This window comes from Hypanus sabinus, chromosome 13 (genome assembly GCF_030144855.1).
Source record: "Hypanus sabinus isolate sHypSab1 chromosome 13, sHypSab1.hap1, whole genome shotgun sequence".
In the NCBI taxonomy this organism is placed as follows: Eukaryota; Metazoa; Chordata; class Chondrichthyes; order Myliobatiformes; family Dasyatidae; genus Hypanus; species Hypanus sabinus.
Window position 1 is genome coordinate 70,770,602 of NC_082718.1, and position 26,011 is coordinate 70,796,612.

General features: G+C 38.3%; 1 protein-coding gene across 2 annotated transcripts in view; it reads left to right on the top strand.

Moving 5' to 3' along the window:
• lrrc74b (leucine rich repeat containing 74B) overlaps positions 1-26,011 on the top strand; it is a 161,858-nt gene that overhangs the window by 11,990 nt on the left and 123,857 nt on the right. For both annotated transcript variants that reach the window (XM_059987867.1, XM_059987866.1), the window contains exons 2-3: positions 5,791-5,944; positions 25,388-25,530. In XM_059987867.1, coding sequence (XP_059843850.1) covers positions 5,791-5,944; positions 25,388-25,530 — 297 coding nt within the window. The remainder of the gene's footprint in view (positions 1-5,790; positions 5,945-25,387; positions 25,531-26,011) is intronic.

Consider the following 26,011-nt stretch of genomic DNA (forward strand, 5'->3'; position numbering starts at 1 on the left):
TAATAGAGACCGGTGTCTATAGCAGTAGGGAAGTTCTCCTCCAGATATTTTCTCGCTTCTGAAGTTGAAAGAAAAACCTGTCATGGAGCATTCGACGGAGATATTCGAAGCTCCGCAGGGTATAGGAGCGCAGATTTCAGATTTTTCTCATAACATTGCCACCAACAGTTTAAAAAGAAGCCTTCTTTTTAAAAGGTCAGGGCTAAAGTCTTCGACCAGGCGGAAGCAGTATTCTTTGAATTTAATCTTTCCTGCCCGACGAGCTGCACGTATAAGTTGTTCTTTGTCATGTACATAATGGAACCGGACAATTACCACTGAAGGTTTGTCTGTAGCACTTGGTGATCAGCGCCGAATTCTATGTGCCCGATCCAATAAAGGAGGGTTATTCGGGAAAATCGTCGGAAACGCTTCTTTTAAAAGTTGAGCAAAATATTTCGAAGGGTCATCTTTTTCTATGTCGTCTGGAAGACCAAGTATACGTAGGTTCTGTCTTCTGGACCGATTCTCAAAATCGTTACTCTTGGCTTTAAGGGCTTCCATCAGCTTAATGGTCGAAATTAAATCCTGTTGCAGTTTTTCAATAGTCAAATCTCGCTTCCGAGCATCTTCTTGCAGAGAAGCGATAAGAGCTTGTTGCTGTTTAATTACTGAATCCGTCTTAACCATGTACTCTTGAAAAGCCTTTATATCTTCTTTAAAAAATTGTTGTAGTTCATCAAATTTTTTATCCAAAACCTCCATAAACAATTCATAAGTTAATTGAGTTTGTTGTGGCGGAGCCTGCTTCTTTCCGTTACCGTTCGGATTGCGTCTGGGATCCCGTCCCTTAGACCTGAGAGACATTTCTGTTTGCTTATCATCAAAAGTTCACAACAAACTCTTGGCAGTAAGTTCAAAAAAAAATTAACAAAGAAACTTTCGGTATAGGTAAAAATAAGCTGAATAAGGGTGATCAAAGGTTAAAAAAAAGTAAAGGTTATGGAGCGAATCCAAAACAGTACTCACTCCATGAGCGTCTCCAGCTGACCCCTTATTCGGCTTCTCATTCAAGTACATCCGAATATCCTGCGAAACACAACCTTTAAATTCCTCAATCAGAATTAACTCCCTGAGACGCCAATAATCTTCCCCCACTATCTCTGCTGTGCACCAACGGTCCAGGAGCACCCCCTTCTCATAGGCAAACTCGGTATACGTCTGATTCCACCCTTTCTTTAAATTTCTGAACTTTTGTCTATACGCCTCCGGTACTAGCTCATAACTCCGGAGAATGGCAGCCTTTACTTTGTCATAACTCTCCTCCTCTTCCTCCTCCATGGCCAACGCCGCATATGCCCACTGTGCCTTCCCTTTTAATGCACTTTGTAACAGCGTCACCCACTGATCTCTGGGCCACTTCTGATTCACTGCCACCTTTTCAAAAAGCAAGAAATAACTATCAACATCCATCTCCTCGAACGGAGGTACTAACCTCAACTCTCGACTAACATTGAACTGCTCCTCTCGGTCTGACCCCGGAACTCGTGGCTCTTGCCGTAACTTCTCCATCTCCAAGTCATGTTTCCTCTGTTTCTCAGCCTCCCTCTCCTTCTCAGCTCTTTCTTTCTCTTTCTCAGCTGCTTCCAGCTGTTTTAACCGAAGTTCATGCTCTCTTTGTTTCTCAGCTCTTTCCTGCTCCCGTTTCACCTCTAACTCCTTTAGCTGGAGCGCTTTCTCTCTCTTGGCTCGTTCATTCTCCTTCTCAGCTGCCTCCAGCTGCTTTAACTTAATTGCATGTTCCAACTTTAATTTCTCCAACTCTAACTGAGCCGTCCCACTAGCTGGTACCTTTTCAGGGATATTTTCCAATACCTCAGCTGTAAACACATTCTTCCCAATATAATACTGAGTTATTGCCCTTCGCACCTCCCGCTTTTTCATTGACAACCTCACCTCTACGAGGTTTAACCCCTTCGCTGATTTGGTGGCCGCCTCTAGCGCCTACAGAGTCGGGTTTTCTAGAAATTCACCCACGTCCATCTTTGCTGGTTTCCCATCTGGCTACCCGCGTAACCAGATCCAAGTTTTGGACTTACAAGCCCAATTCACTGGCCTCCCAATTTGGTGTCAAATCCCGAGACAAGAACTCCACTTTGTTACATAACCCCGTAACTGGGTCACTTACCAGCAAAGATAGAGAGGTCTGTTGAAGTCTGATGGTACTATTTTTAAAAGTATTTATTGAAAAAGGGGCACAAAAGTAAGATTAATGCAAACATACAGATAATTTACGTCGTCAATACTAAATCTAAAAGCGCGGGTATAATAATAATAAGAAATAGCTCTATCGTTGTCTAGGGGATAATGTATTGTCCGATGGAAATATAAAAGTCACTGTTAGTTCATTCAAGCTGCAGCATTTTGGGTTTAAGAGAGAGATGGGTTAAACTTGCCCAGGTCTTTTATGATGCCAATCCTTTGAGTCGTGGGAGTTGGTTTCCCCGTTGTTAGCTAAAAGCCAGTCTCCTGTGAGAAGAGCCACCGGCTCCGTGGCGAATGGAACTGAATGCACGTGGCTTCCTCCCTACTGGCTTCCGCTATTACGGGATCGCTAGTGTTCCTTCTGGTGCGTCTGAGGGGCTGTTCCCACAGACCCTTTTTTATCCTGACTCACAGGGTCTCAGATATCAATCAGGTTGAGATGATGCAATCTCTCCACCAACCTCCCCCTCGGTTCATTGCCTGGGGCTTCGATGCATCGTACAGGATGCAATACACAAGTCCGTCTTCCAGAGACAATGGCCATGTCCAGTAGCTTTATATCACCGGGGGACCGAGACATTCCGCAAGTCTCTCTCTCATTTCCTGGGTCTCCTGACCCAACCCAATAGTGATCTTGCGATTCTCACAAAGGAGGGGGCTGCAGGCGTAACAGTCTCTAATCATTTGATTGAAGTCTAAGTGTTCAGATGATATGAACATTTCAGGCACATTGCAATGCTCTTGGTTGCAAACCTATTATTTTCCCTCTAACCTATTTACTTCATCTGCACATCAACTTGGCTCAATTCTCCCGCCACACATTCAGCGGTTATTCCAAAGGTAGTCAATTAATTTTACAGTAGTGGCCAAATATCTTCCCATAATCACCAACTAATCTACAGTGTCTATAATGGTCAACTAATCTTACAATAGTCTTACACCTTCCCAAGCAATGTTACAGCAGCACTACCCTTACACCGAATGATTGTCAGCATTTTTAGAAATATCTGGGGGTGTGTCAATATTTCTAGTGATCCACTGGAGTATGAAAATATGTATAGTCTGTCAATGTTTATGGTGATCTACAGGAGAGAGTCCCCAAAGATGCCAAATTATGCAGAGATCTTCATTTGTAGATGTCTCCTAATATTCTTGTGATCCCATGGGTGTGTTATTTTTATAGACACCCCAAGGTGTCAATAAATGCAAATTTCCCAGTCACATAGATTTGAAAAAGATTGTATTCCAATAATCCATAAGCAGTTTTAATAATGCCACTTTGCCAACTTTACTCGAAAAGTAAGAAAATTCCTTATTGAACACTGAATTAAAATGTAACAGGATTTGTGTTGTGTTTTCCTTTTGGGCAGCTTCTACCCCACTAGTATAAGACTATAAAAAAGTTTTCTAAAATCCACTCCTCATCTCACATTCTATCTCATTATAATTTTGTACCTTATTGTTTAACTACAGTGCACTTTTTCTGTTGCTATTACAGTTTATTCTGCATTATTATTGTTTTACCTTGCTCTCCATCAATGTGCACCTATGAAGAAATGATGTGTATGCAAGATAAGCTTTTCACTGTGTCTTGGTACATGTGACAATAATAAACCAATTCAATACAATTCAATTGATAAGAGATTTTTTTCTTCCTGAGGTTTTAATTTTCCTCTGCTGCACAACTGGTTTAAAAGTAAAACCATCTAAAACATAAATTTTGGAAGATAAAAGATAAGGGTGGCATGTTAGTTTAACAGTTAGTGCAACACTTAACATGGGCAGTGATCACTGGGGTTCAATTCCATCTACTGGAAGGAGTTTGCATGTTCTCCCCATGACTACGTGGGTTTCCTCCATGTGTTCTGGTTTTCTGCTACATTCCAGCGACAAATAGACTTGGGTTAGTAAGTTCTGGGCATAATGTGTTGGAGCTGGAAGCATAGCAATACTTTTGGGCTTCCTCCAGCATGTTATCAGACTGTTGGCAGTTGACACAAATGACGCATTTCACTCTATGTTTTGATGTAAACATGACAAATACAGCAAATCATTATTTTTCTGACATTCCCATCATCTCCCACCACTATATTCTACCCAAGTGGTCACAGAGAGAATATGCAAATTCCACATAGACGGCATCAGGGGTCAGGATCCAATCCAGGTTGCTGGAGCTGTGAGGCAGCAGTTCTACTGGCTATACAACCATGCCACCATAACTTCCAATTTATGTTAACTTTTGATAGAGTACCAAGATCAGGAAATCCTCTCATGAATCCCCTGGCCACACTTTCTTCCTTTAAGTTTAGAGGAATAAATGTTTTTGTTGCAGAGAATGGAAAATTTTGTTTTTAATTCCTTTGCAGGATATTGATTGGATTGTTAAAGCACTGAATGAGGTTGCTTTGTCTTTGTGTATTGTTAACTCATTTTAAAGCAAATGTTAATCCAGTTTGACTCCTTTCTTCCCATAACACTCCAAATTATTTCCTCTCAAACGCCAATGAGATTTTGTTTTGAAAAACCTTTCTGATTCTGTCTCTACCACCTGTACATCATTCATTTTTTTTTATCAATACCGTAAAATATGTACCCACTGTTGTTTAACCTCACATTAACAGGAACAGCTTCTGTTTTTTTATTCCATCTAAGCCAGCCATGACCATATTAACCTCAATTCAATCTCCTCTCAATATTCTTCGCTCCAAGGAGAACAGCCATAGCTTCTGCATTCAAGTTATTTTTCCGTGGAACCAATGAAGACATTTATAGTTCATACCAGACTGTCCCTGACCTACAGAGGCAGTTTAGAGTCAACTACATTTGTTAGTCTGGAATGACCTACAGTCCAAATCTGTTAAGAGTAGCAGATTCCCTTCTCTGTTGCACATTCAGACTCAGATTCTTTTTATTTTTCACATGTACATTGAAACATAGTGAAATGTGTCATTTGCGTTATCAACCAACAACCTTAGGGTGTTCTGGGGTAGCCCACAACTGTCGCCACACATTCCAGTGCCAACATGAAATCATCACAATGTTCAGCAGAAATAACACACAGCAACGACAGAACAACAGCAGCAGAAGAAAGAAAAACAAGCCCCGTTCCTCCCTCCCTCCCTCCCAGCCACCCACCCACAGACTCACCCTGTCTTTCAACCCCAGACAAGCTATCTTCAGTCTCTTCACATTAGTGAACGAAGTGACAACCTGGTAATAATGATTAGTTACTCCCTTTAAAAACATGTTTTATTTATTTCCTTGAATTTAAATTACACAATCACTTTGATGATATTTTAATTTTTGTCCATGGATCAATACTCCTTCTGCTCATTCTGTGACTGTTACTTACCCTGTCTTCATTAAATAGCTACCATGAGGCCTCTTCTGACCACTGAGCTATGCAATTTAATCTACAAAATAAAATTACTCTTTATTATTTGGATCATTAATTAATTAAATGTAATTCTAATTTCATTGAAAGCTAATGTTTTGCAATATTAGCCTAGTGGTGATAAATCTATCTTCTTGTTTTAAATTTTCCAGGTAGTTGCTCGAAAGCATAGCAAGGATCATCTTAAGAAGGAACAATCAGAACTTTGCACAGTTATACAATCTGTCAGCAGTTCCTCTGAGGAATCAGGTGAAGAACTGTCTGATGGTGAGATGCAGACTGATCAAAGAGATATGGATCTGATTGGTAAGGCAAACTTACTATGTCATTAGGTACACTTCAAACTATGCTGGACTTTTTTTATTGTCAGTAGTATGTACAAACTGTATCCAAGGTCCTACATCACAAATGGCTAAAGGAAGAGTTGGTTGCTTTGGCCTAGTAATTGATTTCACTGTATTGATGGGGCTCTGAACCCTACTGATTACTGAGATGGCAGGTTGAATCTCTAGTCTGCACTGAAACCTAGACTGAGAATACATTATCAGTCCAGATTTTCACTCTTGTTTGCTGTATATGAATTCATGCTGGTGAGCATGCTGAGTTTTGCTGTTTGCTGGAGGCATTCTGGCCACTCATAGTTGAATGTTCTTTTTCTCTCCTTTTCTGCCTGTATTATTCACTTGCCAAGGTTTCTAAAAACACTCATTCTCCCGTCCCTTGCCTGGCACAACCTACCTGTCACTTTAGAGCCTAGTTGCATCATGGCCTGGTATGGAACCACTAATGCTCACAAACAGAAGAGACTACAAATGTAATGGATGCAGCCCAGTCCATCACAGGAAACACCATCCCCACTATTAAGCACATTTACAAGGAGTGCTGTCAGAAGAAAGCTTTATCAAGGACACCCACCATTCAAGCCATGCTCTCTTCTTGTTGCTGCCATCGGGAAGGAAGTACAGGACCTTATGTCTCACACCATGAGGTTCAGAAACAGTAATTACCCTCAACCATCAGGCTCCTGAACCAAAGTGGTTAACTTCACTCACCTCAATAATGAATCCACAACCTAGGGACATTTTCAAGGACTCTACAACTTACATCCACAATATTATCTATCTATCTATTTATTTATTTATATTTGCACAGTTTGTCATTTTTTGCACATTCGTTGTTGGTCCGTCTTTGTCAGAACACTACTTGCAACTATCATGAAACATTGTTTTGTGGCAGCAGGACATTGCAATACATAATTTTGAAAACTAAATTACAATAAAAATGAATTTAATTATACTTACATACAATGATAATAAATTTACTTTGAAATTTGAACTCCTCTGACCACCTTTCTCACCTCACCCCTTTTTAAACTGACCATCTTCCCATCACCCTATTCCCAGTCCTGATGCAGGATTTGTCTTAGAACATCAACAATTTCTTTCCTGCTACAGATAATGCTCAACTCACTAACTTCTTCCAGTAGTTTGTTGATTCAGATCCCAGCATCTGCAGTCTGTTATGTCTCTGCTGAGAGATGAGTTTTATGGTGAAGCTAGTTGACCAATCTCCATTCGACAGTATTAGGTGATTCATCCCATTGAGTCTGCGCTATCAGTTGGTCATTACTGATCCATAAAAGTCTACACTTTTATTCCTTCTACAAAAGTGTATGACCATACATTTCCTGACACTGTATTCCATCTGCCACTTCTTTGCCCATTCTCCTAATCTGTCTATGTCCTTCTGCAGCCTCCCTGCTTCCTCAAAACTACCTGCTCTATCACCTATCTTTGCATTGCCCGTAATCTTGGCCACAAAGCCATCAGTTACATTATCTGTACCTCCCTCTGCAACTGGATCATTGACTTTATAATCGGAAGACCATCATCTGAATGGATTAGTAATAACCTCTCCAGCTTGTTGACAATCAACACTGACCCACTGCTCTACTTTCTCTATACCCATGACTGTGTAGCTAGGCACAGTGACGCGAGAGCATATAGGAGTGAGGTATACCAGCTAGTTGAGTGGTATTGCAGCAACAACCTTGCACTCAACGTTAGTAACACCAAAGAAATTATTGTGGACTTCAGAAAAGGTAAGATGAGGGAACACAAACCAATCATCACAGAGCATTCAAAAGCAGTGAGCGTGAGTGATTTCATGTTCCTGGGTGTCAATATATCTGAGGACATAAACTGGTTCCTAAATATTGATGCAGCTATAAAGAAAGCAAGACAGAGGCTATATATGTAATTAGAAGTCTGAGGCAATTTGATATGTTGCCTAAAACACTCAAAATTTTCTACAGATGTACAATAGAGAGCATTCTAACTGGCTGCATCACCATCTGGTATGGATGGTCCACTGCTCAGGATCAAAGTAAACTGTAAAGATTTGTAAAATTACTCAGCTCCATCATGGTTACAAGCCTCCATAGGATCAAGAAATCTTCACGGAGCGGTGTCCATCATTAAGCATCCCCACCAGGACATGCCCCCCTCTCATTGTCACCATCAGAAAGGAGGTACAGGAGCCTGAAAGCATGCACTCAGCGATTCAGGAACAGCTTCTTCCCCTCTACTATCCGATTTCTAAATGGACATTGAAGCCATGAGCACTACCTCTCTACTTCTAAAAAAACTTTTTTGCACTACTTATTTAATTTAATTATATAATATACACATATATTTACTGTAATTCAGTTTTCTCTATATTTATCATTTGTTGCATTGTACTGCTGCCACAAAGTTAACAAATTTCATGACATATGGCGGTGATATTAAACTTGATTCTGATTATCCAATCATTGCCATACAAAGTAAAAAGAAGCAGTCCTAGTACTAACCCCTGTGAAACACCACTAGTTACCGGCAGACAATCAGAAAAGGCTCCCTTTATTCCAACTCTGTGCCTCCTGCCGATCAGACAATGCTCTATCCATGCTAGTATATTTCCTGGAATACCATTAGCTCATATCTTGCTAAGCAACCACATGTGGCACCTTGTCGAAGGCCTTTTGAAAATCCAATTATACAACATCCATTGGTTTTCCTTTGACCATCCTACTTGTTATTTCCTCAAATAATTCCAACATATTTGTCAGGCAAGGTTTTCCCTTAAGGAAGCCATGCTGACTTTGGCCCATTTTTTTTAAATTGATTTTTTAATGCATTTTCTACAACACTACAAATAAAAAAAACCCAAAACAAAATAGAAAATTAATACAGAGCAAAATAAACATACAATAATAATATAATACAAAAAAGATAATTGAGAAAGCACCCAAATTGAAGTCATGTAAAGTTAGTATCCTCCCCAAGCCCCACAACAAAAAAAGAACTCCAGACCAACCACAACAAAATGTAGAGAATATAAATCAGGACATTCAAACCCCCAAAACTGTAAATAGACTTGAAAACAGAAGATAATAATGCCTACTACCAAAAAAAAAGAGTTGAAAGTAAGGGAATAAAAAAAACTTAATTAAGAGGAAAGTTATGAAAATACTCAATAAAAGGTCCCCAGACCTTATGAAACTTTATATCTGAATTAAGAATTGAATAGTGGATTTTTTCAAGGTCTAAACAGGACATAATATCATTATGCCATTGAGCATGCATGGGCGGGGCAACATCAAGAGAAGCCTTGCCCCTTTTGCATTTATCACAAAGAGGACTAATATTAGGGTAAAATCAAGATAATTTAGATTTGGACATATGGGCTCTATGAACAATTTTAAACTGTAAAAAGCAATGGCGAGCACAAAGAGAGGTTGAATTAACCGATTTGAAAATCGAGTCCCAAATCTCATCAGATAAAGAAATATTTAAATCATGCTCCCAAGCCATTCTTATTTTATCCACAGGGGCACGCCATAAGAATGCTAATTTATCGCGAATAAATGATATTAAACCTTTACCCGGTGGTTTAATAGAAAGAAATAAATCCATAGCATTTTTCTCGGGCATTTCAGGGAAGTTAGGAATTAAAGGATTGATAAAGTGTCTAATTTGGAGATATCTAAAAAAAATGGGCATTAGGCAGATTGAATTTAGCAGAGAGCTGTTGAAAGGATGTGAAGCGATTATCGATAAAAAGATCTTCAAAATGTCTAATGCCCTTCCTATACCAATCATAGAATGTTGAGTCATACATAGTAGGTAAAAAAAGATGATTATGTAAGATAGGACTAGAAAGAGAAAAACCATAAAAACCATAAAATTTCCTAAACTGGGCCCATATTCGCAAAGTGTGTCTAACAAGAGGATTAACAATTAGTCCAGACAAACTACTAGGGAGTGCAGAGGCAAGAAGGCAGAAATAGATAAATCTTTAGTGTTCAACTCCATTGCCACCCAATTAGGGCACTCAGATTGGCTATGAAAAAAAGATCAAAAGGTAGTGCAATGTATGTTAGCTGCCCAGTAGTATAAAGCTAGGTGAGGTCATGCCACCCTCTTTTTTAGATTTTTGAAGATAAACTTTATTAATTCTAGAACACTTATTCTTCCACAAATATGACAAAATAATAGAGTCTAAGAAATCAAAAAAGGTTTTAGAAATAAAAATTGGGATAGATTGAAATAAATATAAAAATTTAGGGAGAACATACATTTTAACAACATTAATACGACCTACCAAGGACATAGATATAGGTGACCATTGTGACAGACTCTGTTTTGTAGTATATAAAAGATTGGCAAAATTTTCACGAGAAAGATCCTTAAACTTTCTTGTAACTGTAATCCCAAGGTAAGTAAATTGATTATGAACTACTTTAAAGGGGAGGTCATGAAATGCTAATACTTGTGCTTCTTTATTAATTGGGAAAAGTTCACTCTTATGTAAATTATGTTTATAGCCAGAAAACTGGCTAAATTGATCAAGAAGTGAGATCATTGGAGGTAAGGTTGTGGACAGATTTGAAAGAAAAAGTAATAGGAACTTTATGCTCAACACCTCCAAATCCCAGTCAGTTCAGGACAGCTTCAGAATGCTATCGCCAGAGGTTCTATAGCCAAATCAAAGAGAAAGGGACTTAAAGGGCATCCTTGATGGGTGCCACGTTTGAGGTTAAATAGCTGGGATTGCTGAAAATTAGTCAAAACAGAGGCAGTAGGACACAGATACAGCAATTTGATCCAAAACTTTGGCCCATTTTATGATGTGCTAAAGTCAGCATGCTTTTATCATCTCATAAGTGAATCATGGAAAACACGGTTACTTCACTCAGCTACATGTAGGACTTGCTTGAAACAAAAGGGAAAATATTATGGCACGTCTTAAAATCCAAATATCCTCTGTAAGATTAGTAGTTAGAGCATCTGAGGTATACAGTATAAAAAAATACTGTCAATAATGTAGATGCACTGTTTGCAATAGCTTATCCATATAGACCAAAGGTATCAAAGTTTATTTTTCAGTCTATGGTGAAGAGGATGCTAGAAAAAATGCAGCTGCTGAGAATCTGAAATAAAACCATAAATTATCAGAAACATTCAACAGGTCAGGCAACATCTCTGAGAAAAGAAACCAAGAAAATATTTCAGTTCTGAGATCCTTTTTTAACCGGGTAACTGTCGAATCTTCCTCAGTATCATTAAAAGTGTACTTAGGCATTCATCCCGGTAATGCTAGAATAGTTGTCTGTGCCTTTAAGTGGAGATGGTGACATCATTACGCACATGCGGGATAGCGGGGAGTCCATTTTTCTTTTTGCTGCAGGAGCTGGTGGGGCTTTGGAATTGAGTTCCTCCCAGGGATGCTAGGTATGGTGAAGAAATGTGAGCATTAATTTACAATACCCATGTGAATTCAATTATGCTTGTTAGCGACTTGAGAATATCGGTAATTTGGGAGGATGTCACGTGATGATGTAGGATCAAGACGTGGAAATCCAGCTCTCCCGTAAAAAAACTAATAAATTAATGTTTAAGTGAAGAAAAGTTAGTAAATATTTTCTAAAACTACGTCTAAGCTACTCAAGATTTTCCTTAGATATGCCTCCTAAACAGACGCAGAAGAAAACTACTACTTTGAAGACAGTACAAGCTGGGCCGGCCACCATGAAGAAGCCTTGGAGTCAAGTGCACCTTACCTCCGGCGATACAGAACAGGAACGGGCGGCAACATCAACAGTCTCCAAGAAGGAACAACAGGAACTGCGCGTGCGCGAAGGAAAGGGCATGCACAAACATGAGCAATTTGAACTATAAATCCCAGCTACGATTGGAAGTGGAAGCGAAAATGAATCTGAGGTGGATTTGGATTCTCTGGAACATACAGATGAAGATGAGGAGGTAAAAGAAGAACAACAGGAAGAGGTTGGAGGTGGAAGATCTTCTGGAGACATAAGAGAAGCTTTGGCGCAAATAATGCATGAATTAAAAGAATTAAAAACATTAAAAATGATAGAAGAAGATATTAAAAATATGAAGACTATGTTTGATAAAATGGTGAAAAAACAGAGAAAATGGACAAGTAAGTTAAAAAGCTGGAAGAAATAATGGGAGACACTATAAATAGAGCGAATGAAATGGAAGATAATATTCTTGCCTGAACATCAGAAAGAAAACGACTGTTGGAAAAAATAGACGTGCTTGAAAATTTTAGTAGATGAAATAATATTAAAATTGTTGGTCTTAAAGAAGGGATAGAGGGAGAAGATCCAATAAAATTTTTTCAAAAATGGATCCTGGAAAATTTGGAAATGGAAGAGGGAACCCAGTTGATTGAAATCGAAAGGGTCTACAGAGCCTTAAGACCAAAACCTCAACCTGATCAAAACCTACGACCAATCTTGATAAAATGCTTAAGGTATCAAGATAAAGAAAAGATCCTGAAGTCAGCTGCCCAATGTGCCATAAAGAGAAATGAGCCATTGATGATAGAAGGGAAAACAGTTCTTTTCTATCCTGATATAAGTTATGACCTTTTGAAGAGAAAGAAGGAATTTAATCCAGCGATAAAAGTTTTATGGGAAAAGGGTTGTAAATTTATATTGCGCCACCCAGCAACACTAATAATTTTTTTGGATGACGGAAAAAGAAGATTTTTTACTGATCATCGGGATGCAGAGGAGTTTGCACAAGAACTCCCAAATATTCGCTAGACACAGTAAAGATTTAAAAGTGAAACAGATTAAAGATGAAGACGGGGACAGGGAAGTGAGTTGATGGACATTAAGAACAGAAGAATATTTAAATATACTTTTAATTATATGATACGGGGGAGAAAGGTAAAAATTTGAGAAATATTAATCGAAAGTAGTGATATTTTTTCATGCTACGGGGGAGCAGGGGGAACTTCGGAGGATCGCTATGGGATTCACATGTGTAATCATGGCGTTTGCCATGACCCACACAACGGAGGGGGGTAATGTGTTTTTTTTCATTCACAACATTAGCGGGGGGGTTTTTTGTTGTTTTTTTCTTTGTAATCTATTTTTCTTTTATCTTTCTTTATTTGCCTGGATGATTGAAGGGGAGACACATAGCAACATGGAGAAATATAAAATAATTCCCCAAGGTACTATGAGAGTTGAAATATTATGTATTATTATAGACTGGAGTAACCCCGTTAAAAATAATGACTAACTTACTGAATTTTAAAAGTTTTAATGTTAATGGGCTTAATGGACTGGTGAAAAGAAAAAATAATTTTAATATATATTAAGAAAATGAAAATACCGAAGATTCCGGACTACAGAGCGCACCTGATTAAAAGCCGCACGCTCTAATTTTAGAAAGAAAATCAATTTTGTACTTGTACAAGCCGCACCGGATTTTAAGCCGCAGGTGTCCCACGTTGTAATATGAGATATTTACACAGAAAGATATTACATGTGAGGATTTTTTAACTTTTAATTAAACACGTATGGTAACATAAACAAATACATATTGCAAATGCTTTTTTTTGAACAGTGCCTGTAACACAGCTACTTTTAAATATACAAACGTATCGGTAACACACAAATTACGTTGCGTATACTTTTTTACTGAACAGTGCATGAACAACATTCCAATATCTCCTAACAACTGGTAAAAAATATATATATACTGTAGCCTACCAGGAAAAGTTATTGATCGCCTTTAACTTAAAAGCTGCATCATATGCTTTCCTTCGAGTGTTTTCCATGTTGATGAGGGTGAGTACAAATGACTGATTTACAATAATTTAATTGTGAAAGTGCGCTTGATGTATCATACAATTTCATTGGACCTCTGTGAACTACTCATCAATTTTATTGGTCTTGCTATGATCCTTTGTGAGAATCGCAAGAGCACCCGTTGAGGGGGGGGTGGGGTCAGTAGACCCAGGAAGTGAGAGAGAGAGAGAGAGAGAGAGAGAGAGAGAAACATGCCAAATTGCACGTCCCACCCGGGATACAGAATAAGACGATAGCGACTATTGTCTCATGGAGACCACGTGAAAAGCCCTTGGGCAAGGTGGGCTGGTTGAGAGAGAGATTGCATCATCCCAACCTGATTGACTCCTGCGACCCCGTGAGGAAGTATAAAGGAGAGTCTCAGGGGGACAGCTCCCTCAGACACACCAAGAAGACATGAGAGTGTTCCCGCAGCAGCGGGAAGCCATTCTGAAGGAAGCCATGTGCGTTAAATTCCGGGATTGGAATTTGTGGCTGGAATCACAGAAAACCGCTTTTAACTTACATCGGGGAGAGGAAACCAATGCTCCCCCGATTTCACGGAAGATTCATCAAGACTCGGCAAGTTCTTTCTCTTCTCCCCCAATCTCTCTCGGTCGCCCCATGTGAAACCCAGCGATTTTCAAAGGGCTGAGGCCTGCAGACTTTCTGAGTGACTTTTATATTTCCAACGGACAATCTATTAACCCCTAGACAACAGCAGAGCTCACTTAATGATGAGTATTACTATACCCGCGCTTTAGATTGAGTGTTGACGATGTGCACTATCTGAATGTATGTATTAACCCTACTTTTGTGTCCCTTTATAAATAAAACGTTTGAAAATAGTGACATCAGACTTCAACGGACCTCTCTATCTTTGCTGGTAAGTTCTCCAGTTACGGGATACATAACAGTCTACTGTTACGAGGCAAAATGTTTTTGGCGGCATGAAAAAAAACATGCATTAGCCGCATCGTAGTATAGGCCGCAGTGTTGCTGCAGTGTTCAAAGCGTGGGAAAAAAGTAGCGGCTTATAGTCTGGAATTTACGGTAGATACAGCTTTTATACAAGAAATGCATTTAACAGAGATAGAACATCAGAAATTAAAGAGAGATTGGGTCAGAAATGTGATTGCAGCTTCATTTAATTCAAAAGTGAGGGGAGTTGCAATTTTGGTTAACAAAACTTTACCAATTAAAATACAAAATGTATTAATTGATTCTGCAGGATGATATGTAATTATACATTGTCAAATCTTTTCAGAACTATGGACTCTTATGAATATTTATGCACCAAATGAAAACGATGTAAAATTTATACAAGAGGCTTTTTTGAATTTGGCTGACGCACACAATAAAATATTAATAGGTGGAGACTTTAACTTTTGTCTAGACCCAGTTTTAGATAGGTCAACAAAGGTTGTTACAAAACCAAAAGTAGCAAGATTAACTTTATCATTGATGAAAGATTTAAATTTGATTGATATATGGAGAAGAATTAACCCAAGAGAAAGAGATTATTCATTTTATTCAAATAGACATAAAACTTGTTCAAGGATAGATTTTTTACTACGAATATTGTAAAATATTCAAGTGAATATTCAGCGAATATTCAAGACAGAGTAAAAAATATGGAATATAAAGCAAGAATATTGTCAGATCATTCCCCCTTGATAATGACAATGATAATGATGGATAAGGAGGAATCGATTTACAGATGGAGATTTAATTCAATATTATTAAAATGTCAAGATTTTTGTGATTTTATGAAAAAAACATTCAGTTTTTTTTAGGTACAAACTTACATTCAGTTGATGATAAATTTATATTATGGGAAGCGATGAAGGCATATTTGAGAGGCCAGATAATAAGTTATACTTCTAAAATTAAGAAGGAATATATGGTAGAAATAGATCAATTGGAAAAAGAGATTACAAAATTAGAAAAAAATCTCAAAGATATACGACAGAAGAAAAACAAAGACAACTTGTTAATAAAAAGCTACAATATAATACACTTCAGACATACCGAACAGAAAAAGCAATTAAGAGAACTAAACAGAGCTATTATGAACTAGGTGAAAGATCACACAAGATTCTTGCTTGGCAGTTAAAAACAGACCAATACAATAAATTGTATTGTCCAAAACAATACAAAACAATAAATGCAATTAGAACAAGTGTATATAAAATTACTTATTAACCTTTGGAAATCAATGAAACTTTAATTTTTTTTTATTCTGAACTGCATCAGTCAGAATCACAAAATAATATTGTTGAGGTAGAAAGGTTTTTATCACAAATAACTCCCAAAATTGAATTCGGAAGAACATAAAGGATTAGATGTGCCTTTTACATTAAAAGAGGTCGAAGAAGCTCTGGGATCACTTCAGAGTAATAGATCTCCAGAAGATGGTTTTCTGCCTAAATTTTACAAAAAGTTTAAAGATTTATTAATTCCTCCTTTTATGGAGCTAATACACCAAGCAGAAAGAACGCATAAACTTCCAGAATCTTTTTCCACAGCTATTTTAATAGTATTACCAAAAAAAGACAGAGATCTTTTAAAGCCAACATTATATAGACCTATTTCTTTGTTGAATACCGACTATAAAATAATAGCAAAGATTTCATCTAATACTTACCAATCTAAATACTTACCAAAATTAATACACATGGATCAAACAGGATTTATTAAAAATAGGCAATCAGCAGATAATGTAACTCAGTTACTTAGCATAATTCATTTGGCACAAAAAAGGGAAGAAATGAGTGTGGCAGTTGCTTTGGATGCAGAAAAAGCATTTGATAGATTGGAATGGGATTTTTTATTTAAGGTATTGGAAAAATATGTATCTTTTATAAAATGGATTAAAACCTTAAATACTAACCCCAAAGCTAAAGTGGTGATAAATGGCCAAATTTCAACATCATTTCAGAACAAGGTCAACTAGAGAAGGTTGTCCATTATCACCTGCTTTATTTGTGTTGGCGATAGAACCATTAGCAGAATTAATTAGAACTGACTCAGATATTATGGGTTTCAGAGTTAATCAGGAGGAATATAAGATTAACTTATTTGCTGATGATGTTCTGATTTATCTAACTAACCCATTACATTTGTTGTGTAAATTATCTTCTAGATTGGAAGAATATGGGAAAATGTCAGGGTACAAAATAAATTAGGATAAAAGTGAAATTCTACCCCTTACTAAAGGAGATTATAGTCAATGTCGATTAATAACTCAATTTAGATGGCCAATAAATGGTACAAAGTATTTAGGTATAAGAGTTGATAATGATATAAAGAATTTATATAAACTAAATTATTTGCCATTATTGAAAAAAATTCAAGAGGATCTTGATAAATGGATGATGTTACCAATAATATTAATAGGTAGAGTCAATGCTGTAAAAGTGAATATCTTCCCTAGATTACAATATTTATTCCAAACACTACCAATACAATTACCGCAGAAGTTTTTTCAAGAGTTAAATAAACGTGTGAGTTAATTCCTTTGGAAAGGTAAAATGTCAAGAATATCGTTGGAAAAATTGACTTGGAAATTTGACCTAGGAGGGTTACAATTACCAAATTTTAAGAATTATTACAAAGCAAATCAACTTAGCTTTATTGCATCTCTTTTTGATGAAGATAAACCGGCATAGATTAGAATAGAATTAGATAAAATAGGAGAAAATATACCAGAAGATTTTATATATAAATGGGAATCTAAATGGATACGGGAAAAGAAAGAATCTTCTACACTAAAACATTTGATTGATTTATGGAAAAAGATAAATGTTGATGATGAGATAAAGAAATCTTTATTAGCAAAGGGACCTTTAATTCAAAATAAACTTATCCCTTTTACAATGGATAATCAACTTTTATATATCTGGTTTCACAAAGGGATTAGATATATAGGAGACTGTTTTGAAGGAGGTATATTAATGTCATTTGACCAATTAAAGAATAAGTATAAAATATCAAATAGCATTCTTTTCAGTTATTTCCAATTAAGGGCTTATTTAAGAGATAAACTGGGTCAAGCAATGTTACTGCCAAAACCTAATGAAATAGAAACTTTAATTCATAAAGGAAAAATTTTAAAATTTATTTCTGGTATGTATAATTTGATTCAAAAACAGGCAATTAAACAAGGAATTCATAAGTCAAGGCAAAAATGGGAAACTGATTTGAATATTAAAATTGATGAAACAAGTTGGTCAAGATTATGTCTTGACAGTATGACAAATACAATAAATGTTCGACTAAGATTAGTACAATATAACTTTTTACATCAATTATATATTACACCACAAAAAATAAATAGATTAAACTCCAGTTTATCTGATCAATGTTTTCGATGTAATCAAGAAATTGGTACTTTTTTACACTCTACTTGGTTTTGTTTTAAAATTCAACCTTTTTGGACAAATTTAAGAGTTTTACTGGAACAAATTATTGGAATACAACTTCCACATAATCCAACATTATTTTTAATAGGCGATATTGAAGGGATAAAATCGAAATCCAAATTGAATAAATATCAGAAAGAATTCATAAAAATTGCATTGGCAGTAGCCAAAAAGGCTATTGCAGTTACTTGGAAATCAGATTCATACTTAAGTATAGATCGCTGGATGAATGAAATTTTTAGCTGCATTCCACTTGAAAAAATTACTTATAAGTTAAGAGATAAATATGAAATATTTCTGAAAATTTGGCGCCCTTATATATAAAAGATAGGACTAAATATATAGGTCCTCCGAAGATAAAATTATTGGTTATCTGGGGAAAGAAATAAATATACATATTAAAGCTATTATGAACTCCATGGAGCATATGGGGAATCTTCCAATTTCCAGGCTTGCTTGCTTGCTTTCTTTCTTTCTTTCTTTCTTTTTTCTATAGGGATATGTTAGGGGGGAGGGGTTAAGGGGAGGGGGGAAGGGTTGATAATTTTTTTTCTTTCTGTAACCCATTTGAAAATCCAATTAAAAAAAATTTTTTTAAAGAGAATATCGGTAACTTGACATGTTTTGCATGTGGATGTTTTAGATTTTCATGAGTAAATGACTCAACGCTGGATAGTGTGGCTTGCAAAGTTCCTCACCAGCCAAGTAGGTCAGTCTTCCTGTAATTAAACTACCAGGCAATATCATGTAAAAGTTGTGCCATAGCGTACCTGTTGTCTAACTTTATTGTATCAGGACTGATTGTGCATGTAACAGCGTAACGTGAATGTTTAGTCTCTGTTCGAGGGTTCAGCACGTGTGTACTAAAAAGTAGTAGATATCTTAGATGAGATGTATTTGCTTACATTTTTTGCTGGTACAGGGTTGCGGGGGATTCTAATGTTGTTTGTATTGTGTTCCTTCAGAATTGCCACTACCATATTAGTACTGTATTAGTTTTGTGCAATTTTCTTTGTATTTTTATACTGCATACGCAATTGGCTGACACACAAGTGTGTGGATCGAAGGTTAAACGGAAATTGTAATTGCTGGACCTGATTGTAAAGTCATTTGTTTTGTTTTAAGACCCTCTTCTGGCACTTAAACATCTAAAACAGATAAAGAAATTAAAACCCGAAAATGTAGTTGTTGTCCTGAATGTGTATTTTTCCCCAGGCTACAACAATCTATTGGCTGAAAAGTTCTATTGAACGGTCTCCGAACTAAAATATTAACTCTGTTTCTCTTTCTATAAATGCAAATCAGTGTTTCTAGCATGTTTGCACCATGTTAAAGTGGAGTCTTAGCTGGGAAAAAAGTGATGAGCTCTGGGAAGGGAAAGTCACAAGAGATGCCTCAGTACTCAATGTCTCATCATCTAATGGTCATTTGGTGACATTATGGTAGGAAGAACAGAGCAAAATCAGTGATCATTGTAGGGATGCAGTGACTACTGTTACGAACCCCGTAGCTGAGTTACTTACCAGCAAAGATAGAGGCATCTGTTGGAGTCTGATGATACTATTTTTAACAGTACTTATTAGTAAAAATGCACAAAAATAATATCAATGTAAATATACAGATAATATACATTGTCAATACTAAACCTAAAAACGTGGGTATAATAATAATAATAAGAAACAAGCTCTATCGTTGTCTAGGGATAATGAATTGTCCGATGGAAATCTAAAGTTCATTTCAGTTCATACAGGCTGTAGCCGTTGTTGATCACTGTGTTGCAATTGTTGGAGAGAGAGAGAGTAATAGAAGAATAACTTGCCAACTTTCCTTGGTACGATCTTGATCCGTATCCGTCCTTTAGCTAGACCGTTCTGTGGAGGACTCACCACCCAGGCAAGGATGGACACACACACAAGCCCCCCACCAGTCTCATACATTTCTCCTGGTATGTCTGAGGGGTGTTCCCCAGACCTGTCTTTTATCCTCACTCACGGGGTCTCAGATGTCAATCAGGTTGTGATGATGCAATCCCTCAACCAGACCACTCTGGTTGTCCCCTGAGGGGTTTCAATGAATAATACAGTACTCAATACACAATTCCTTCTCCAAGAGACAATAGCAGTAATCAGTGGTTCCGTTCCGCTTGTGTTAGGAGACATTCCGCCTTGTTGTGTATTCTGCGTTGTCTATAACAACTGCCTTTGCTGTGATCTGGGCGTCTCTCTCTCTCTCTCTCTCTCTCTCTCTCTCTCTCTCATTTCCTGACATGCTGTGTATCCCTCTCATTTCCTGGGTATCAGACCCGAAATACTAGCGATTTTGCGATTCTCAAAAAGGAGGGGGTGACTTTGCACCCTTAGAGTTGCTCCACATTCGTAACACTACAAAATGACATACCTGTTGGTGGAAGTTTAAAATCAACCGGAGCAAATATTTTAACCATTATTGCTTCGTACCTGATAACCAGTAAATTGATTTCCTTAATGGAATCTGCGTGTACAGATTTGGGTTAGAAATCTTGTATTCAGTGTCACGTGCCCCATGACCAGGTTAAGAACCAGCAGAAATGGAAAACACCTTGGAGTCTGGTATTACTGTAAACTAATAGTGTTTATTAGGAAACTAAGCAATACAGTACTATAAAATGCAAATATATGAAACAGGTTAGCAATGATATATACAGAAGTTTGGGAATAGGAACCAAAACCAGGCTCTGTTGAAGCCAGGGATAAATGGATACAGTCTTACGATATGATGCAGAGTTCAGTTCAGTTCAAGGTAGTTGTTTTAGTAACATTGGAAACAGAGAGAGAGAAGTGATGAGAGGTGATGCTGTTGCCGTCGATCTTTCCGTTGTCTTCCTGTTGTGGTCGCCGACTATGACCATACCCTGTACGATCACTCTTCAGTGGTAGAACTATCACCCAGGCAAGGGAGGACACACAAAATAGTTCTCCACCGGTCGCACCTTCTCACGCTGTGAGCCACTGATCAATTCCCCGAATCGATCCTCCAAAACCCCCACCTTCATTTGGGTGCACAAAGCTCGTTCAAGGTCCCATGGTGTGTCTGTCTGTGTCTTAGCAGACCTGCTTTTTATCTCCAATTGCTGGACACCAGCTATCTATCAATCGGCTCCGCCCTGCTGTCTCTGCAGGAATCTTAACATGCAGGCAAAAGAGTCCTTGGAGAAAAGTAAACAATCAGCCGAGGAACCATAACATTAAATCATATCTATCTCTCTCTCTCTCTCTCTCTCTCTCTCTCTCTCTCTCTCTCTCTCTCTCCCTCTCTCTCTCCCTCTCCCTCTCCCTCTCCCTCTCCCTCTCCCTCTCCCTCTCCCTCTCCCTCTCCCTCTCCCTCTCCCTCTCCCTCTCCCTCTCCCTCTCCCTCTCCCTCTCCCTCTCCCTCTCCCTCTCCCTCTCCCTCTCCCTCTCCCTCTCCCTCTCCCTCTCCCTCTCATTCACACTGGACGCCTCCCCCTCTCCCTCTCATTCACACTGGACGCCTCCCCCTCTCACCCTCAATAGCAGCGCAGTTCATAGGGTCAATTCTGGACCCCATTTCAGACTTGGTTTGCCCATCACATCAGTAAGTTTACCTTAAACATCTGTGGGAAGTTTATGAGAGCACTGTAGCAGTACATTACACTGTTTTAGCTTGTAATGTTCCAACAGTGCAGACTTAGAGCGCTGTAAGGTTTGCCTCCAGCATACTAGTTCAAGCTCTCTGAATTCGGGTAAGTGATGTGTTCTCTTAAAGAAACTGTGTGCCTTTACATATTTCTCAATACTTTGGTGCAGAGATTCTTAACATACAATTGTCACTTTCTAGGGTAAAACTGTGTGGTAACATGTTGCAAAAACTTTATTTTATGTAGTTTATATCTACCTGGCCATTAACAACAGTAAGTACCTTTGCTAACCAAGAAAGTTGTTAAAGTTGGAGGCCAACCACAGCTTCAGACAAGATCACCAGCAGGCTTGCTTGCCATGCATCTGACTGGCAATTGATCTTGGCAAGGTATTAAAGTTCCCTGGCTGTATTTCTTCATCATCACTGAGCCCTGACATGGTCATTCTGTCTGAAACTTTGAAGCGGGTGGTAACAGTGTCTTGGAAAGACTGGATTGAGGAGGCATTTCAGTGAGATTTACACCAGGTTATTGAAGGAGGCACAAGACAAGGTTGTTAGGTGCTTGACCAGTATCTTCATGTCCCCTGTAGCCACAGGTGGGTCACAGAGGACTAATGTTGTACCTCTGTTTAAGTAGAGAACAAGGGAAAATCCTGGAAACTATAGACTGGTGAGTCTCACATCAGTTTTAGGGAAATTGCAGCAGAAAATTCTTAGGGCATTTGGAAGCCCATGGCCTAATTAGGGAGAGTCTGTGTGGCAGGTCATGCCTTACCAACTTAATTGAGTTTTTTGACAAGATGACAAGAGGACTTGATGAGGTTAGGGCAATGGATATTGTCTGGCTTTTAGTAAGGTGTTTGACAAAAGTTGCTTATGAGAGCCTAATCCAGAAGATTAAGGTGCATGGAGTCTGAAATGAATTGGCTGTTTTAAATCAGAACTGGCTTGCACATAGAAGACAGAAGGTGGTGGTTACATAGAAACATAGGCCCTACCTATTAACCACATTATAGGCCCTTCAGCCCACAATGTTGTGCTGACCATGTAACCTACTCTAGGAGCTGCCTAGAAGTTTCCTACCGCTTAGCCCTCTATTTTTCTAAGCTGCTATTTAAGTGTCTCTTAAAAGACCTATTGTATTTGCCTCTACCACCTTTGCTGGCAGTGCATTCTACCACTCTCTGTGCGAGAAACTTACCTCTGACATCCCCCTTGTACCTACTTCCAAGCACCTTAAAACTATGCCCCCTCATGTTAGCCTCCGGCTATCCGCACAATCAGTGTCTCTCATCATCTTATACACCCTTACAAGGAAGCTCTCATCCTCCGTTGCTCTAAGGTGAAAAGGCTAAGTTCACTCAACCTATTCTCAACCTATGCTCTCCAATCCAGGAAACACCCTTGTAAATCACCTCTGCACTCTCTCTAGAGTAATGAACTGACCAGAGCTGAAGACAGTACTCCAAGTGGGGTGTAGCTAATGTCTTATATAGCTGTAACACCTCACAGTCCTAGAACTCAATCCCACAGTTGATGAAGGCCAACACACGATATGCCTTCTTAACAACCGCAGTGTAATGTGGAACCAGCCAAAAAGCAAATCAAAAACACGCAAACACTTATCCTTCCTACTTACACTATGTCCATATCTCGCCATCTTCCTTACATCCATGTGCTGTGTGATTGAAGGGACTTATTCGAGCAAGAGTGTTGTAATTAGTGAAGTTCCACAGCGATCTGTGCTGAAACCTCTACTGTTTGTGATATATAAATGAATTGGATTGAAACTGTAGTGGGTAAGTTAGTAAATTTGCAAATGGTACCAAGATTGGTGGAGTTGTGGATAGTGTAGAAGATTAGCAAAGAATACACCACGATATAGGTCAGTTGCAGATATGGGCTGAGAAATGGCAGATGGAGTTTAACCCAGATAAATGTGAAGTGTTGCTGAGCAGAGTGATCTTAGGATCCCAGTTCATAGTTCTTTGAAGTGGATAACACAGGTTGATAAGGTGGCTAAGAAGGCTTATGGAATGCTTGTTTTTATTAGTCAAGACATTGAGTTCAAAATTTGGAGGGTTATGTTACAATTTTATAAAAAGTTAGTTAGGCCACATCTGAAGTATTGTGTATACTTCTGGTCACCCCGCTACAGGAAGGATGTTGAGGCTTTGGAGAGGATGTAGAAGAGGTTTATCAGGATGCCATCTTGTTGTTATCATAACAGGCTGGATAAACTTGGGTGATTTCTTTGGAACATCATAGGCTGAGGGGAGATCTAATAGAGATTTACAAGATTATGAGAGATGTAGATAAAGTGAACAGAGAGTGTCTAATACCAGAGGGGTGAGCTTTTTGTTTACTCAGGGAGTCGTGGATGCCTGGAATGCACTGCCTGATATGGTGGTAGAGGCAAATACATTAGAGGCTCTTAAGAGATGTTTGGGTAGGCACATGGATGTAGGGAAAATGGAGGGCTATGGATATGGTGTAGGTAGGAAGGATTAGTGTTTGAGTGTTTTTGATTTGCTTTTTGGCTGGTTTGGCACAACATTGCAGGCTGAATGGTCTGTTCCTGTGCTGTACTGTTCTGTTTTTTGTAAGAAGGCCATATACCAGGAGCTAGTAGGGCAGAGCCAGAGACAGGGGTAGAGGGCACGATGCGAGCCTATAGAGGTAGGCTATAGAGGTTCTGCCGAATCTACTCTCTCCTTGGCATTACAGGGACTGCAAACAGAAGAGCTATCAGAACCATCAAAGAGGCTACTGAGTGAGCCTCCAGATGGTTATGGATCAAGAAGTGTGACTCATGGACTAATGCTGCTGGGACACAAGCCGGGGCCTGAGCAACCCTCGCAGGGACGTCTGGGCGAGGGTGTCTTATGTTGAAAGATCCAAAACACCTGATGACACCAGGTTACATCACTGATGATGTGCCGCAGCACATCCCAAGATATATCTCATAATAATGGTGCTGAACCTTTTATTTGATTATACAACAGATCCCAATAGTATCACAAAACTTCCAAATTGGCTAACAAGTGGTAAAATTTTCACAGAGATATGATTCCATTATTTCCTGCTGGAAAATGCATAGCAGATGGGATACAATCCAAAGGCCCATATTATCAAACAGACTGACAACAACTAGGGCCTTAATTCCAAGGTAAGTTAAGGCATGTAAGTGAACTTTTGGAGCATCCATGGAGCTACAAGTTGAAGTGAATAATGAAATGAAAGAAATATTTGATTACTCCCTTGTATTAACTGAACCTCCAGGTGTCCAAGTTGATTAGACCAATGAACTAAATAAACAATCCATGAATTTGAACAATGATTATATAAACCTGTTATGTTCTTGTATAGTTTAATAATAAATTAACTGATTTTTGTTTCTTTTTCAGCAGTTGTGTTTATTGTTGCTATTGTAAGTGGACTGACATTCTAACCGCAATTGACATTAGCTTAAATAAAGCCAGGACACACTTCAGTGTTGTATGTCAAATGTACTCATCTGATTTGGTTTTCTTTCAGAAGGTACAAATACCTATGATGCTACAGGGAAGGCGCAGTATAAACAGGCATGTGAAATGTATGGAGTAGTACCAATCTCCTATTTTTTGCGGAATATGAACAGTTCGGAGCTGTCTCTAATGCATTATGGACTTGGACCAAAGGTTAGACCAACTTTTATTGAGTACATTTATTAGAAAGAACTTTTCCATTGATTTTACTGGCAGTGGATAAGTTTATCACTTAAATAAATTTCTGGAACTTAAATGGAATTTCCATTTCTGCTGTGATACTGGTCAGCAGTGGTTATATTTGCCAAAATGCTTATCAAATATTGTTTTCATACTCTGAGGTAGAAATTAAACAGAATTTTAGGCTTTACCTCTTCTTGGCTAACAGCCTCATCTTGTTACTATCGAGACTCGTTTACCTTTTTTCCTATTCCAAGTTATTCTTTCTCAAGATGTTGGAGGTCCCATGTCTGCTGGTATTATCTTTGTTCAGGGTTTAAAATCGAAGAGACCTGCTCACTAATTCTGTACTTGGGACAGAAATCTGTTCTTGGCCATGTCCATTTTTTAAATTGGTTGGAAATCAAAATGTTTTAGTGTTCAGAGGTTCCTGTGTGTCTCTATACTTAAGTCA